The sequence below is a fragment of the Hippocampus zosterae genome, chromosome 2 (genome assembly GCF_025434085.1).
Source record: "Hippocampus zosterae strain Florida chromosome 2, ASM2543408v3, whole genome shotgun sequence".
NCBI classification, from domain to species: domain Eukaryota; kingdom Metazoa; phylum Chordata; class Actinopteri; order Syngnathiformes; family Syngnathidae; genus Hippocampus; species Hippocampus zosterae.
The window spans coordinates 27,931,699-27,947,097 of record NC_067452.1 but is presented as its reverse complement, the minus strand read 5'-3'; the positions used below and the strand labels follow the sequence as shown (position 1 = coordinate 27,947,097).

At 40.7% G+C, this 15,399-nt stretch overlaps 2 protein-coding genes across 2 annotated transcripts; one reads left to right on the top strand and one right to left on the bottom strand.

The window, feature by feature from the left end:
• Positions 1-899: 899 nt before the first annotated feature.
• LOC127596738 (troponin C, slow skeletal and cardiac muscles-like) lies at positions 900-4,865 on the bottom strand. The gene is made up of 6 exons (XM_052059584.1): positions 4,743-4,865; positions 3,856-3,886; positions 1,883-2,029; positions 1,574-1,688; positions 1,348-1,484; positions 900-1,158 (listed from the first exon to the last, which is right to left on the bottom strand). Exons 1-6 carry the CDS (start codon positions 4,764-4,766, stop codon positions 1,127-1,129), a joined length of 486 nt encoding a protein of 161 aa, XP_051915544.1. The 5' UTR covers positions 4,767-4,865; the 3' UTR covers positions 900-1,126.
• A 2,596-nt stretch (positions 4,866-7,461) lies between these two features.
• dedd (death effector domain containing) lies at positions 7,462-15,212 on the top strand. Its single transcript, XM_052059523.1, has 5 exons — positions 7,462-7,630; positions 9,924-10,535; positions 11,418-11,522; positions 11,637-11,741; positions 13,056-15,212. The coding sequence occupies exons 2-5, from the start codon at positions 9,989-9,991 to the stop codon at positions 13,457-13,459; spliced, it is 1,161 nt and encodes a 386-aa protein (XP_051915483.1). The 5' UTR covers positions 7,462-7,630; positions 9,924-9,988; the 3' UTR covers positions 13,460-15,212.
• The last annotated feature ends 187 nt before the right edge of the window (positions 15,213-15,399 follow it).

Below are 15,399 nucleotides of genomic sequence, written 5' to 3'. Positions count from 1 at the left end.
AAAAAAACATTGGCTGAATAATCTTTTTTAAATGTGTTTCTAAAAACTCTTTTGGAATTTCTAATGCAGAATTGTCCAAATCTTTTCCTCCAAGGGCCACAAACAGAAAAATTGTGGGATGAAAGGACCACTTTGATATTCTCCAACTTTATTAAACATGTTGAAACAATAATGTATTATAGTTATTTTTAGCTGATTTATTTTTTATTTTTTTAGTAAATGTGATAAGGTAAACGCTTTGGAATTTTTCATGATTTCGGGGTGGACCGCACCCCAGTATTCCACTATGACAGAACCACCACTGTCGTGAGCAGCTCTTGTCATTCAGTAATCTGAAATAAGATTACAATTTTCACAACAGTAATAACATGAGGATCTTAATAAATCTTTAATATGATGTGTGAGCAAATCACACCTGGACAAAACAGCAGAAAATAGAGGAAAACATGTTTGCTTCTGAAAATGTTTATATCTAATGTTTTTTTATTCATGAGGCGTTATGACGAGAAATGCTCTTACTACTTCAGTTGTAAATTGTTTCTTTGCATATCTAAAAAAAAAACCCCTCAACATAGCAAATTTTGTAGGAGTAGTTGTCACTGCATCGCACCCATGGTAGCCGTGCATGCCTCAACAATGCCACCATTTCAACACCCATACAAGCAATGTCAGTAATCGTTTCTTTGATATGCTGCAGGGCTGCAAATGACCCCCAGGCTGTTGTTTGGACACCCTTGCTTTCAGGTCATTATATGTTTGATTGGCTGGTGACCAGTACAGGCTGACTGTGATACGGCCCAGTTACCCTCAACAAAAATGAAGACAAGTGTTTCAAGAAAATGGAAGGAACGAAGGGATTTTGATGCTTTTTCATCACATATGACGCCAGGCCAAGAGTGTCATTTTGAAAATTGTTTTATTTCAAATAGTGTTTGTGTCCTGGGGATTTGTAAAACAATCTTGGAGCTTCACTGAAGTTATTTTCAGAAGAGTTGGCAAGGAGTTTCGATGCCTGCTGAAGACACATGCTGCTTCAAGTACAGGACGAAAAGAGGCCAATCTGAAGGAATCATTGCAGCGGGAGGAAGACAAGGAATGGCCGTTGTGTGACCTCCATCTGAATCCTTTATTCAACACCTTTCATGAACTCCAGGAATTCTGTTGGACAGAACACATGAAATCAAACACTTCAACAACCCTGACACCCTTAGACCAGGGTTGATATGGCATATGGAGAGGAATAAAAGTGATTCTCGGCAGTGGCACAAAAATCCAGCACTCTATAGTGATGAGGACTTTCTAAACACATTGTGGATGTCTTTTTAAAGAAGAAGAATTAACACGTACCATCATAATCAATTTTGCCGTCATTGTTTTTATCTCCATCCTTCATCAGCTCCTCAATGTCATCTTCAGTGATGGATTCTCCAGTGGACTCGAGCATGGCCTTAAGTTCCTCCAAATCTATGTAGCCGTCGCCATTCCTCAACACAGTACAAAGAGTTTTTTTAGAAACGCTTTTGCTGGACTCAGAATGTCCAGCGTTGGGTGACATTTAAAAAGAGAGGCATACTTGTCAAACATTCGGAAAAGTTCAGCCAGCTCCTCTTCAGGTTTTCCTTTGCTCTCCTCCTTCATACAGCGGACCATCATGACCAAGAACTCATCAAAGTCAACTGTGCCACTGCCTGTTGATTGATCGATTTTTTATTTTTTTTGGTAAAGATGGAGATCTTTATCGTAAGCGAGATGGTATAAATCTATTCATTATCCAAATGCAATTTTCTTTTCTCAGTCCATCTACTATCTTTGTAGAGTCCACAGTACACTTTATTTAATAAACCACGATGAAAATTGTGTATCACAGTCAGTGTTGACATACCATCTTCATCCACCTCATCAATCATCTCCTGCAGTTCTTCAGGCGTGGGATTTTGCCCCAGCATCCTCATCACCTTCCCCAGTTCCTTCGTACTGATGCAGCCATCCTCTGCATCTTGGATGAAGATGTCAAAGGCAGCCTTGAACTCTGTGGGACACGCAAACATTGATAGTATCTGACAACAGATTTTCAGTCTATACAGCGATACTTAAAAAAAAAATGTTGAAGTTTGTGTTAAGAGCTGGTTGTGATTCCTGTAATATTTGCTACAGTGCAAATTTTCTTGTCCATAACCTTACCATGGAGGCTGAGGAATGTGATTCCTCCATAGTTGGAACACACCCTCTGGCCCTCACTACCCCCGGTCCGCCAATCCGGAGGCACTGTCCTGGTGTCCACGTGATGTTGTACAGGCGTGTCAACCAGGACAGCCCCACACCATCCAGAGCTCTCTGGGCAGATCTCCTTCACTCCTGGGGCTTTGCCACTGAGGAGCTCTTTAACCACCTCGGTGACGTCAATCGCAGCAAGAGGAGAGCCCACCTCAGGTGGGGTGGAGGCCAACTTATTGGACAAATTATCATGTCATCTGGCTCCACTTGATGCTCAACTCTGAGCCCATCTCGGGCGACCAAGCTCCTTACAGGGGATTTAAATCAATACCTTATTACCACCGTAGTTTTCTATAATTCTACTTAAGTAAAGAGTGTGAGTACTTTTGATATCTGTACTGGAGAACACAAGCCTAAGATATAGAATCTCATCACTAACCCAAAGAGGGTTGGTCTTTCCCGGCCATATGTTGTCCAACGGACAAACTTGAGGCAAGAGATGGTGATGGCATGTTCTCTCAAGCACTCATAATTTTGGTTTTAAAATGGCAGAATTATGGAGCCCGACAAGCTCTCTTTGTCACCTCAAATACTGTAATCACATCGGAATAGGAAGATGCACCCATAAGCCACCTTTGTTTTTGAAACAAAACTGAGCAAAGGCAAGGTGTAGCCACAACTGCGTGCATTTTTACAAAGCAAGCTTCCAGAATAAGACAATTGGGTGTATGATTGAAGATGTCAGCACCTTTCTCGTTTTCTTTGGTACATTTCTCGGATCAGAATTGAATGTCTCAAAACTACTTGTCCAGTTTTCACATAATTTTGTCACTTGTGCATCTCATGGGGGAACTGTGATGTTTTGCTCTTTAAACAAACTATTTTGAGAAATGCGCTGACTGTTTTGCAAATGTCTATTCTGACATGAGAAATGTACCATAGCGACTAAGAAAAGCTGTAGGTGGGGGAAGTCCCCATGGAAGGACCAGGTACCAAATGCACGGTCCTCCACTGGCTGCATATACGCCACCTCCCAATCTGTTTTTGAATTATACAGGTCATTTTTCATATGGTTACGGAGAGTGTTTCAATTTTTTTGGTCTTATTTTTTAATGCATGTAAATATAAATAATAGGGGTGTGTTGAGGTATATCTATATAATCTGTTTTTGCCATAAATAATATCAGTGGTAGGCTATTCATGTAATCTGAGGGCCTGATTTAAGTCCATTTGAAATCATTGCGTAGTTGCATGAGGTCAGCTGTTTTCGAATTGTACCTGAAGGCAACACCTCACATAGATAGATAGATAGATAGATAGATAGATAGATAGATAGATAGATAGATAGATAGATAGATAGATAGATAGATAGATAGATGGATAGATGGATAGATGGATAGATGGATAGATGGATGGATGGATGGATGGATGGATGGATGGATGGATGGATGGATAGATAGATAGATAGATAGATAGATAGATAGATAGATAGATAGATAGATAGATAGATAGATAGATAGATAGATAGATAGATAGATAGATAGATAGATAGATAGATAGATAGATAGATTTCTTAGTTGCATGAGGTAAGCTGTTTTCAGTGGTAGGCTATGAGTGTCGTAAAATGTTTCATTTGCTCACCATTTTTTTGCTCCTCGGTCAAGTTCTCGACCTAGAGACAAAGGCAGGACAACAGAAGGATCAACTGTACTGCTCCTCTGTTCACGACTCGGCGGTATAAGTGATATATCATGTAGCTGTCTTCACCGGCTATTCTTGTTGTTGGAAAGTCATGCAGATCGATTGTCATGCAGTTATGTACATGCGTGTATGTCTGTGTGGGCTTGGAGAACCATCAGCTGTTCTTTTTATGTCCAGCTGTTCTGGTTTTTTGTTTTTCTATTGTTATACGGGGGGTTGACCTCAGTTGACTTTAAAAGGACGACAATATGAAGGAACTTCGTGATGTTATGATGTGGTGTCACCCAATGGAAAAAAAAGGTATGGTAACCACAAACAGCAACTCATTTCATGATGTTCTAGTTTTAGTTTTGTCAAGACAACAATCACTATGGAGTGTTACAAAAGTAGAATTTTGTATTTAGAAGCTATCAGTTATCCAAAGTACTAATCCTCATGAGGGTCATGGGCATGCTGGAGCCTATCCCAGCCATCTTTGGGCAGTAGGCCTGAACTGGTTGCAAGCCAATCGCAGGGCACACATACAGTGAATCGTCTAAATATTAATCCTCATTTCCAACTGCAGAACTGCATTCAAAGTTAATTGAGAATCACATGCACCTTAACACTAAAGTCTCTCTTGTGTGTGCATTCTCATAATCCTGTAATGATCCACTGACTTGACATTGAAAGGGTATTACGGTCACAATGGCTCCAAGGCCGAATGCTCTCATAGCCATTTTCCCGATAGATTATGCTCAGAGTTTAATTTATGAAGAATTTAGATTCGGGTATTCATTTTGACCTGAAATATCAGAGAGAAAGCATGCACTCAGTCTTGTACTTACCGCTGCTTTGTAGACGTCATCCATTGCTGCTGGTCCTTCACTGGCTGTGACAAATTGTGGGACTGATTCAGCCTACTGACTGCTAGGGAACTATGGCATTAAAAAAAGCTTATGACCCATCCCACAAAATTGAAGAGTGGTGGGGTGGGGGCTGATTGACAGAAACAGAGAGTAAAGGAGTCCTATAAATAGAGCACAAAAGAAGCCACCTAGCAAAAGCAGAACATGGAGGTGCTGGGTGGATTTAAGTAACGTTTAGCTGGGTGATTGTCTTGTTTACATGCTATGCCTGCAATGTTACAGAGAGAAAATAAATAATATTGTATCTGGGTATCTTTCAAACAAGGGCAAGCTCAGATTCCAACTTCATGACTGTTGGACTATTTTTAAAAAAGTAATTGCAATAGAAATTTGAAGCCACCGTCAATAAACCAGACAACTATGGTGAACTACGTTAAAACAGCTTCGTGTGCAATAAGTAAAAAGCAATATTAGTTAAAATGCAGACACAGAGGGAGTATTGATTATTATTATTATTTTATGTTCAATTATTATCAACATTCACCAGCGAAAATCTTAATGCGAAGCAAATAAATCAAAACATTTGAAACAATTGTATGCTTCTTCCAACTTTGCATCAACAGCTTGTGGAAGGCACGGCTGTGTTCCAGCGGGACGTCAAAACCTGCTACGGTAAATCTGGTGTGGATGAACTTCCACAGAACGCTGACCTTTACTGCATCAAATGTCTTTGGAATGAACTGGAACAGAGATGGGGAGCCAGCAGGCCCTCGATCGGGCCCAACACAGGCAATCTCAGTAGAAACTAGAAGCAAATGAGGGAATCGCTATACAACACGTGGATAGAATTGTTCCTCTTTCGTTAAAGAAAGAAAACTCCACGAGAGTCAATTTGAAAGTGACACGAGTAATAAAGGTAGGACATGAACTGATAAAAATCAGACATTATTTTGTGTGCGTACTAACTAGTAATTCCATTAATTCCCTCTTGGGTGCACATACCTCAACTCATACGGTTTAGCCATAGTTCATATGGATTTTGTGGTGAATCTTACGTACCGGTATGGCCGTATCGCAAGAATCATACGGATTCTGAAAGTTTCTGGGGGTTTTTTTCCCCCTAACAGGTAGTTCCGTTTGCTTTTGCCCAGAATGGTGCTAGTCTACTCAAATGCTTTCATTTCCGGTAACTTTCCAGTAAATCACGTGTATTATGGAGATCTACAATAAATATAATTGAAAAGTTTGTGGGGTTTTTTCTGCCGTTATTTTGACATATAAAATGCTTTGGTATGTTATAAGGATTTTTTGCTCTTTATAATGATTTTTTTGGTAGTTTATACAGGTTGGCGCTCCGAAAAGTTGACAGGTATGAGTGCATCAGGGAGAGAGACATTACACACCACTTGAATAGGTTTCACGTATTTTCCGGCAAAAGTTGTTGTTTTTATTTTAATATTAATTAAAAAGCTTATAATATAAAAATGATTAATTAAAAAATGATAATAATAATGATGATTAAGAACAATGGGTTGCTGGTGGTTCAGTGGTACACTCGCCTGACTTGCGGGCAGCGTGAGATCGGTTCCCATTCAGTGACGGTGTGGACGTGAGTGTGAATGATTGCTTTTCTCTCTCTATGTGCCCTGTAACTGACTGGCGACCAGTTCATGGTGTAGTTCACCCTACGCACGAAGTCTGCTGAGATAGGCTGCAGCAACTCCCGCTACCCTGTTCAGGATATGCAGTGTTGAAAATGGATGGATGAAGAACAAAAATAAATGCTGCAAATCTGGACCCAAATTCAATCAAATTAATCTTGAAACGAACTATAGTAACACTAGCAACATAACTTTCTTGGTTACATTGTCCTATATTACTTTGTTCAGATGCCTTCATGAAAATAGATCCACAGATAGAGAGCTATTTTAAGTGTGCCATGTCCTTGACTGGAAATAGTAGTCCTCTGACAGTGTAATGGTGGGGCTGATTGGGGTCTCTTGTCTACAAAGGACAATCATGAAAAGAAATTTGCAGCAAATGCAGAACAAATTTGGAGATCCCAGGTCAATTAGCTACATTGGGCCCTGGTTTCAATGAAAGGAAAGTAATGATTTTTCTTCTGGCTCATGCCTTACTTACAGTATGTCCCCCTATGTGGTTCCTGTTTTGTATGTTGCCCTAGCAACAATATACTGTAGTTCATGCATATTCCACTTAGCGGCAAACAAAAACATAGTTGATTGTTATTCCACTAAGTGGCAAGAAAAACAGACCCTACATTTTCCCTCTATATCATAGTTTTATTATCTATGAGGCACTGATCATATAGATCATAAAACAAATTATGTGTAAGAAGTAGGTAGCTGTGCCCATTTTGATTTAGAATGGGCAGTTTTGCTTGACAAAAGACTTACTTTCCACCTCTAACGTGACTTTAGCCACAATGTTATCTTGTTATGGTTATTATATGTGGATACTGAAACTGAGAGAATTCATAATAATAGTCACAGAGTGATATGTGAGTTTGCTTCAAACTCATTATGTGTCTTTATTTTTATTTGCAAATGTAATGCTGTATTTCAGTACGTTATTTAATAAATGTAAATTGTGCATTCGGTTAATATTCACATCTATAATAGTGGTACCAGTTAGAGAAATCAATTTGTGTTGTTGTGTTGACTTTCAATAAAGTTGAATTTTTCAAAAGAGAGGAAGAAGAAAAATGCGGCTTGGGAGGAAATGAACAGCACTGTAAACAGGAAGTACTTTCATTTTATCCTAAAGTTCAAGTGGTATGTGTTTAAGGGCCGAAAAACAGCCAAAGAAGTCTTATTATACGCCGATAGGCGCTGTCCCACCACAAAGTAAGAGTTTTAAAACGTATATAATCAAACATCATTCTGTAGATAATCAGAACGTTTTTTGTCCACGGAAAAGTCTCACCAGATGACGCTAGTTTAGCATTAGCTGTCGCCATGTATTTACGGCGTGATAACTCCTCTCGGCTGACACACGAGCGTAATGTTTACTCACGCTGTCAAACACAACGAATTGCGGCGATCATTTTGACTTGAAATGACTGTTGGTCATTTATTGTTGTTTGTTTGATCATTTGTTTGTTTGTTTGTTTGTTTTGACGCCGGCGTTGACGGTGCTGCTCTTGTTAGCTTGCGTCTGCAGCAATAAGACTCCAGGTCACGAGGATGAGCAATCTGCAATTTGTTGTGTGTTAAATTGAAATTGTGTAATTTAGCCGGGTCAGCGTCTAGCTGACTCCGAGCTCCTTCAAATGAACGTTTTGCCAAATCGATTGCACGCACGTTTCTGTTTAGTATCATGCCATAGCTTCTGATCATAATGGCAGTTAGGGATATGAACAATGTAGCGCGATCAGTTTAAGTTTGAGATGCAAGTTGCATTTGGTAGGCTCGTTGTGTCGTAAACCTTCGAGTCATTCCAAAGGTTATTGACGTGCCTTGTGTTGTCGTCATAGGTGAGTACAGATGATCCACAGCCACTTTGACTTGTTATCCTTCCTTGCCTGATTTCCGCATAATTGTATTGTGTTGAAGAACAAATGCCATTCTACGTTGAACCAAGAACGCGATAATAACAACAGCGCGTTTGACAGTTTGATCAGGCAAATCATGGGTGAATAGTTCATCATCGTCTTTCAGTTTGTCCTTTATGATGGCCTTTAAAACAATATCACTTATAGTTTGAACCCAAGATATGGACTCACGTGCCCCCTTAACAACCATGACTGCCAACAAAAACATATGTATCGTATTTGTCCTTTAGTGTAAATGCCAGCGTATATAGGTGTGCGTGTGGATGGCGGCGGTCACCAACGAAGGGGGCCACTAGCAACCAGGTAGTCCCCTGAAGTCCCCATCATTGATGGTACATTGTGATTTCCAAATAATGTTGTCAAAGCTACCATTTAAAAAAAATAAATGTGTTTTAATAAGTATTTACTCTTTGAATATTTATAATCAGCACTGATACCTCTTGTAACTTTGATAGACAAGATTTCATTTAACACACTGATGAAAAGATTTGAACAAAGACCTTTCTTTTCAATGCAGATGATGATACACCGATGTGTCAAACTGCCGCAGTATAGCGCCAACTACTGTTGAGGAGGTCTTATTCAATGTCAGATTTGTTTTGCCTTAAGTATCGGTGAGTGTTATCGGCGATCTCCCATGAAAACCCAATACCTGTACCATAATGCTTGGCGGTTGCGCCTTCTCGGCAGCATGGGTATACCAGCACTGTTTTTGACTCGGAGGAATGTCGGCGGCATTTGACTGTCGTTGATGGACAGTCCTGGGGCGGTTGTGTCTTGGGTCTGTTATGGGCAGCATTTTTCACAGCCCCGCTTTGTTCAGCGGAGAGATCGGTACTGTTGAACGGTCTGCGGTTGGATGGATGTAAGTCTTGAGGAGCCGACGATGAGAAGAAAGGAGCGTTAGCGCGGAGTGCCGATGCGATTTGGAACTGGGAGTCGCGGCTTGGAGTTTGAAGCGGATTATGTGGGACAGGAGAAGTGAACTAATCTCTTTTCGTCAATGGACGCTACAGCTTTGTGTTTGCTTTCAAAACTTAGCTCGTAGCAGACGTGTGCACATTTTCAGCATGACGTCTCTGATCCACTGGTGAAAGGACACGTTGATCCTCTCCTCTTTCATCTATAACTGCTTCAGACAACAAAGTGTATGCAGAAAAGTGGTGAAGATTGCACGACTGTCTGTGTCCTATGTGTTGTGTTATTTTTGTTATTTTGACTTCAAAATGGCACCGCGGGAGTGGCTGCCTTTCCAGCAGCGCCTATGTTTTGTTGTTCTACTTCTTCCTTTCAAAACTTTGCTGCTGTGAATTGGGAATTTCTCCATTGCGAGACTAATAAAGGTTTTCTTTTCTTATAAAATATCGTCCCAATACGGGGTTTCTGTATTTGCCCATCCCTAGAAATTCTAGTTGTTTACTCAACTTTTCCAAACTGTACCATGTTCTCACTAAACAAACCTCTCCAATGGAGTAGTTCCAGCAAATGTAAGCAATTGCAGCATGCTTCTGTTCGTGAGCTGTTATGCATTTGAAATGCCCACATCACTTGTTCTACAATGAATGAATGTGTTGCTCCTTTTCTAGCTCATTAGCCAGAGAGGAAGACAGCAAGACTTGCAGTTGCTGATCTTGCACTTTTGGTCCCTGAGATGACATCACAGCAGCCTCAACTCCACGGTGGGGCGATTCATCACCAGGTTGCCAACAATGACTCAGCTCAACAAGCCCAGCCTCATCTCCAGGCCCATCACCTTGACTCAAATCCGAGCGGCGCCACCGCCGGCCGTCTGGACAACAGAGCTCTCACACGGCGGCCCGGATGCTCCACTTTGGCAACCACTGGCGGCGTCTCGGCCTGTTTGGTCAACTCCAGCGTATCCAAAGGATCGAGGAGTTTTGAGCCTTGGCCCGAGGAGGCGGTGGACAAATCGCATGGGTTGAACTCGCTGCACCGCATGTTTGATATAATCGGAGCCCAGCTCACTCATCGGGACGTTAGAGTACTGTCGTTTTTGTTCGTTGATGTGATTGACGAGTACGAGCGTGGAGGCATCAGGAGCGGACGAGATTTCTTGCTGGCACTGGAGCGCCAGGGTCGCTGTGATGAGACCAACTTTCAACACGTGCTCCAGCTTCTGAGGATTATCACTCGTCATGACCTATTGCCTTACGTCACACTTAAGAAACGACAGGCTGGTAAGTAGTCTTCTTGTCATTCCTAAATCATAATTTGCATATTGTAATTTACTGAACATGGGTTTAATTTGGACCAACTACAGTACTTTAAAAATGTCTTGAAGGAAGAAAGCTTCATGTTAACATACAGACATGGTCGTAGTGACACACAGAAGCAGTTTACTGAATTGGAAAATATAGTAAGTGTCACACCAGAAGATCAGAAAGATCACGTTATGGGGGAAATTATGCAAGGAAGTAAGGGATTCATTACACAGACATGTTTGTATTATGATCATGTTTAAGATATTTTTCGGAACACATTTCTGTATTGGCCAAAAGATTGCGCTCTAGTTACATGTTCTAATGTATTCTCTGTTTGGGTGCACTGGTGGTTGGTGTGAGTCACTTTTAAAACATTAAAGGCTGTCTTTGTTTTGTACATTTATTGAACATGTTGAAGTTAAAAAAGGAACAGTGGTTTCTGTCATGAATAAAAGCACAATGAAATTCATAACGGCAAAACAATCAACAGTGATCATGTACAAAAAGGGATAAGACGGCATACAAGCAGAATCTGACTTGTGGAAATGAATTAAGCTGAATTGCATATTGAGTAAATATTTTAACTGAGTATAAACAATTGATTATTTCGATGGCTTTTTTTAAATAAGAAATTGAACCACTTTCAATGTCTTTGAAAAACAGGACTATAGTCATGATTATGTTAGCAAATATGAGGTAGAATCTAGGCTTGGGTAGCATAGTGAGTCACTTGGGTTGCCAAATTTGGCGTTTGTCCTCCGATTAATGGTCATGTGGCGATAGTGAGTGATAGTTGGGGTTATAGCTTTCATCTTCCATGTACAGATTCCACTCGTATGAAATGTATGTGGTCCTCAGTGTGCCCAGATCCTGTTGACAAGTACCTGGAAGAGACGTCCGTGCGCTACATTTCACCGAGAGGAGCCATGAAAAGCAGGGAAAATGCGCCTCGCAGAATGACTGGTGGGTGTGCGCATGCACAAGTTCTGTTTTGATTACCGCAAGACAAAGTGGGAGAGAACGGTTTGGTGAAAACGTCTGCCTCACAACCCTAAGTCCCATGTCATGTGCTGACAGGACCCTATGTTGGGCCATCTCGGATGAAAGCGGCTCCTTCTGTACCAAACGGCGTGTGGAAGAGAAGCCATTCCTTATCCGACTTCAGAGAGAAGCAAACTTGTGGTATACAATACAATACAATACAATACATGCTGATTTATATAGCGCTTTCACAACAGCGGCAGCTGTAACAAAGCGCTTTACAAAACAGTTAACAAAAAGTAAAATAATAAACACAACACATAACATAAAACACGGACAGTCGTGCAGTCCTAACCACTTTTCCGTCACACGCTTTGTTGTTTGAAGCGGTTTGAGATGAAAGAGGAGAGAATCAAAGTGTCCTTTAACCAGTGGATCAGAGACGTCATGCTCAAAATGTGCACACGTCGGCTACAAGCTAAGTTTCAAAGTCAACAAGAAGCTGTAGCATCCATTGACGAAAAAAGAGATTGGTTCACTTCTCCTGTCCCATGGAAATCCATTTCAATTCCAAGCGGCAACTCACGGTTCCAAATACGCATCGGCGCTCTTCGCCAACGCTCCTCTCTCCTCATCCTCAACTTCAGCGGCCATCCATCCAGCCGCACCAACGCCATGTTCATGGTATGAATGAAGTGTCCAAACTGTCAACCTCAGGAAGCCTTTGTATTCATTTTACACTGTTTTAAGTTGAATGTCCAACATTTTGTTTTGAACAAAACACTCATTCATAACAAAAATTACTTAAAAGCACTTGATATGAAGAAGGTTTACCTATACTTTAAATGGATGGATGGGACATTCCAAAACTCATCTCGAGGATGATGCATCTCTGATCTCCAACCACAGGAAACCTTTGGTTGGGGTCATTGCTGCCAAAGGAGGGTCAGCTAGTTATTAAATGCAAAGGCTTACTTACCGGTACTTTTTTCCCTCCCCCTGTCCTGTGAATGTTGACATGTTCTTTTCATTACAAATATGAAAACATATCATGTGTGTTATTTGTTTAAATAGACTGCTTGTTTGTTCTTGTGATTTTGATGAAGATGCACCCATATTTTCTGAGCATTTTCTTATCCAGAAATCTCAAGAATTCCAAAGGATTCCCAGACTTGTCCAACTCACTGTATGACATCATCATATTTGTTTGCTTTGGATTATAAAGACTGAGGGCAATTGAATAATCAGTTCAAAGCTGTCAGTCCAAGAATGTTGTTCCAATGATAAAGTCTATCATATGAAAAATGGGGGCCAAAAACGCTGAAGCAAAAAGGGGGTGGTGGGGGGTGGGGGTGTGACTGATCTGAAATTGAAGACAATACGAGTAGCTGGTGACTTGTTGCATTTTGTGTTGTATCAATAAGAGTCATCTTCATGGCCAGCTTTCCACATTTGAACCTTCTTGATGTCTAACCGCATGGAAATCTTGACCGCCCTTGTTCTCGGCTTCCCCAGATATACGCCTGCGCGTCCGTGCCGAATATTGCCAGCACGACTCGGCCCTTCAGGGCAACATCTTTTCCAACAAGCAAGAGGTGGTGGAGCGCCAATTTGAACGCTTCAACCAGGCCAACACCATCCTCAAATCACGAGACTTGGGCTCCATCATCTGTGACATCAAGTTCTCCGAGCTCACCTACCTGGATGCTTTCTGGAGAGACTACATCAACGGCTCATTGTTAGAGGCCCTGAAAGGAGTTTTCATCACAGATTCTCTGAAGCAGGCAGTGGGCCACGAGGCTATCAAACTGTTGGTCAATGTCGATGAGGAGGATTACCAGGCGGGCCGCCGCAGACTTCTTTGTAATTTAGTGACGAGCGGAGATCCTCCCGGTGGTGTCAAAGAATGCGTGTCGTAGACGTCAGGTCAAGCATACGGAAGGAATACAACTGTGCCTCCCGATGGGGACTAGAAAGAGCTGGAAGGACCATGCACATGTGATACCCGTGTTTTGGAATGTGTGTACGTATCTGGAATTGCAGCAAATCCCACTGATTCACTTCGCGCAATGGTCAGAGGATAGTTGGTACCCCCGACGTATAGCATGCAAGGGGATTGGGGGCTGTGCCAGCCAAAAGTAGTTGGTCATGCATACAGATTTACATTCATTTGAATCGAAATCTGTTCGTTTTCTTCAAGGGAGAAAATGCTTTTTGTTTTATTTACACTGATTTTGATAACGTGAAAAAATCCTCAATGGTGTCAAGTTACTGCTGGTGAGGGATACTCTATACCGAGTTTTTTTGTTGCTGTTTTGTTCTCTCCCCCCGCCCCCCCCCCCCCCCATATAATTTATTTTTCACGTCCGATTGGTTGCATTAACCCATTTTTAATGTGTTCAGTGTGCTCTGGAAAAACACTGACTTAAGTAGCAGCCACGCAGTTAGTGTTGTTGTTTTTTTTTTAAAGTTTTGTGTGTGTTTTCCTCTATGTCTACGACCATTTTGTCCTAAAAGGACTGATTATCACAAATGAATTTCATATTTACTTTCTGCATTTGCTGCCACACCAGAAAAAAAGTTCACCATCAGGTTATAATGTGATAAGTTTCACATTTTAAAAATGACAAGTGTCACGTAATAACATAATTTATGTTATGTCATGGCACATTTTGGCTTTCACATTCACCGTAACAACGCAAAAGCAATTACTTTCCAATCCAGGTCACCGGCAGAATCCGTTTTGTGTTTTATAAATCAAAATGACGAGCGACATAATTACGACTACTCTAAAAAATATCAAGTGTTTAAAATTATTTAATGTTTTCAAAATTCCATCTCTGACCTTAAACGGAAGTAAGTGCTTCATTTTGTTGTGCCGAATGCGGAAGCCTTTTAACGTGATACGTTTTTATTTGATACATTGTCTTTTAGATAACTCTCAGCTGAAGTTTCAAGGACGCTCTGTTAATGTGTCATGTTTTTACCACCAAATTGTTTTAAATATTATTTGTCATCAGAACAGTATATGGTGGAAGTGAACATGGTTACCATTAAAATAATCGGATTTTGAGAAAACAATGTGCAGTCAATGGATAAAGAATTGTAGTGTGCACTAGAATTATTTATATTCTTTACATATCAGGATGCTGTGAGGGGTTGGGAATCTGCTCCTTACCTGTTAAAAAAAGTTAAGTGCTTGTATTCAAAAAGCTTGGGATGTGGACTATCTCAGTCACTCAAATGTGAATTTATCCAACCAAGTAGTTGTTTTGTGAAGTGCCTTTGTCAGAAAATATGTCCCTTGACAAAGTCCTCATAGGTAGGTCCAACTGTGACGCACATGCAGTAAAACATATTGTAGATACCGTTTTTTTTTTGTTTACTTGAGTTCCACTTCAATTGATTATTTTCCCTTGCATTCTGTATTTTTATATGAGTAGTTTTGAAAAACTATTACTTTCACAATTTTGATGTCGCATATTACTTTGGTTTTTTTTCAAAGCAGAAGGACACGATATAAGTCCAATATATTACATTGGTGAACAGCAAATTTTCATTGGAATGGCTTTATGTGCGTCCCTATACATCTTTTTGACGCTGATTTAAAGAGACACGAGAACTTATTTCCTGATTTCTCCCAAACCAAAATTGATAAAATTGAAAATCCAAGCTTGGTTGTCATTTTCCTGATCAGAAAATACATTCAGAGTGACAAACTGGCCATCCTAGCCACAAGCATTTTGTAATCATCCCAGGAAATCTACAGCAGAACAGAATTGATTTAACAATGTGGGTTCTCTGCTCGGTTCCCCTGTGCCTCTGCTATTTCTTCCTTAAAGCCACAAGAAGCTGGTAA

Coding starts and splice junctions, on each gene's coding strand:
- LOC127596738 (XM_052059584.1), bottom strand. CDS start 4,766: ATGGATGACGTCTACAAAGCAGCG. Junction 3,887..4,742: donor ATGACGTCTACAAAGCAGCG/GTAAGTACAAGA, acceptor CTTTGTCTCTAG/GTCGAGAACTTGACCGAGGA. Junction 1,485..1,573: donor CTTTTCCGAATGTTTGACAA/GTATGCCTCTCT, acceptor TACTGTGTTGAG/GAATGGCGACGGCTACATAG.
- dedd (XM_052059523.1), top strand. CDS start 9,989: ATGACATCACAGCAGCCTCAACTCCACGGTGGGGCGATTCATCACCAG. Junction 10,536..11,417: donor ACTTAAGAAACGACAGGCTG/GTAAGTAGTCTT, acceptor TGTGGTCCTCAG/TGTGCCCAGATCCTGTTGAC. Junction 11,742..13,055: donor CAGAGAGAAGCAAACTTGTG/GTATACAATACA, acceptor CGGCTTCCCCAG/ATATACGCCTGCGCGTCCGT.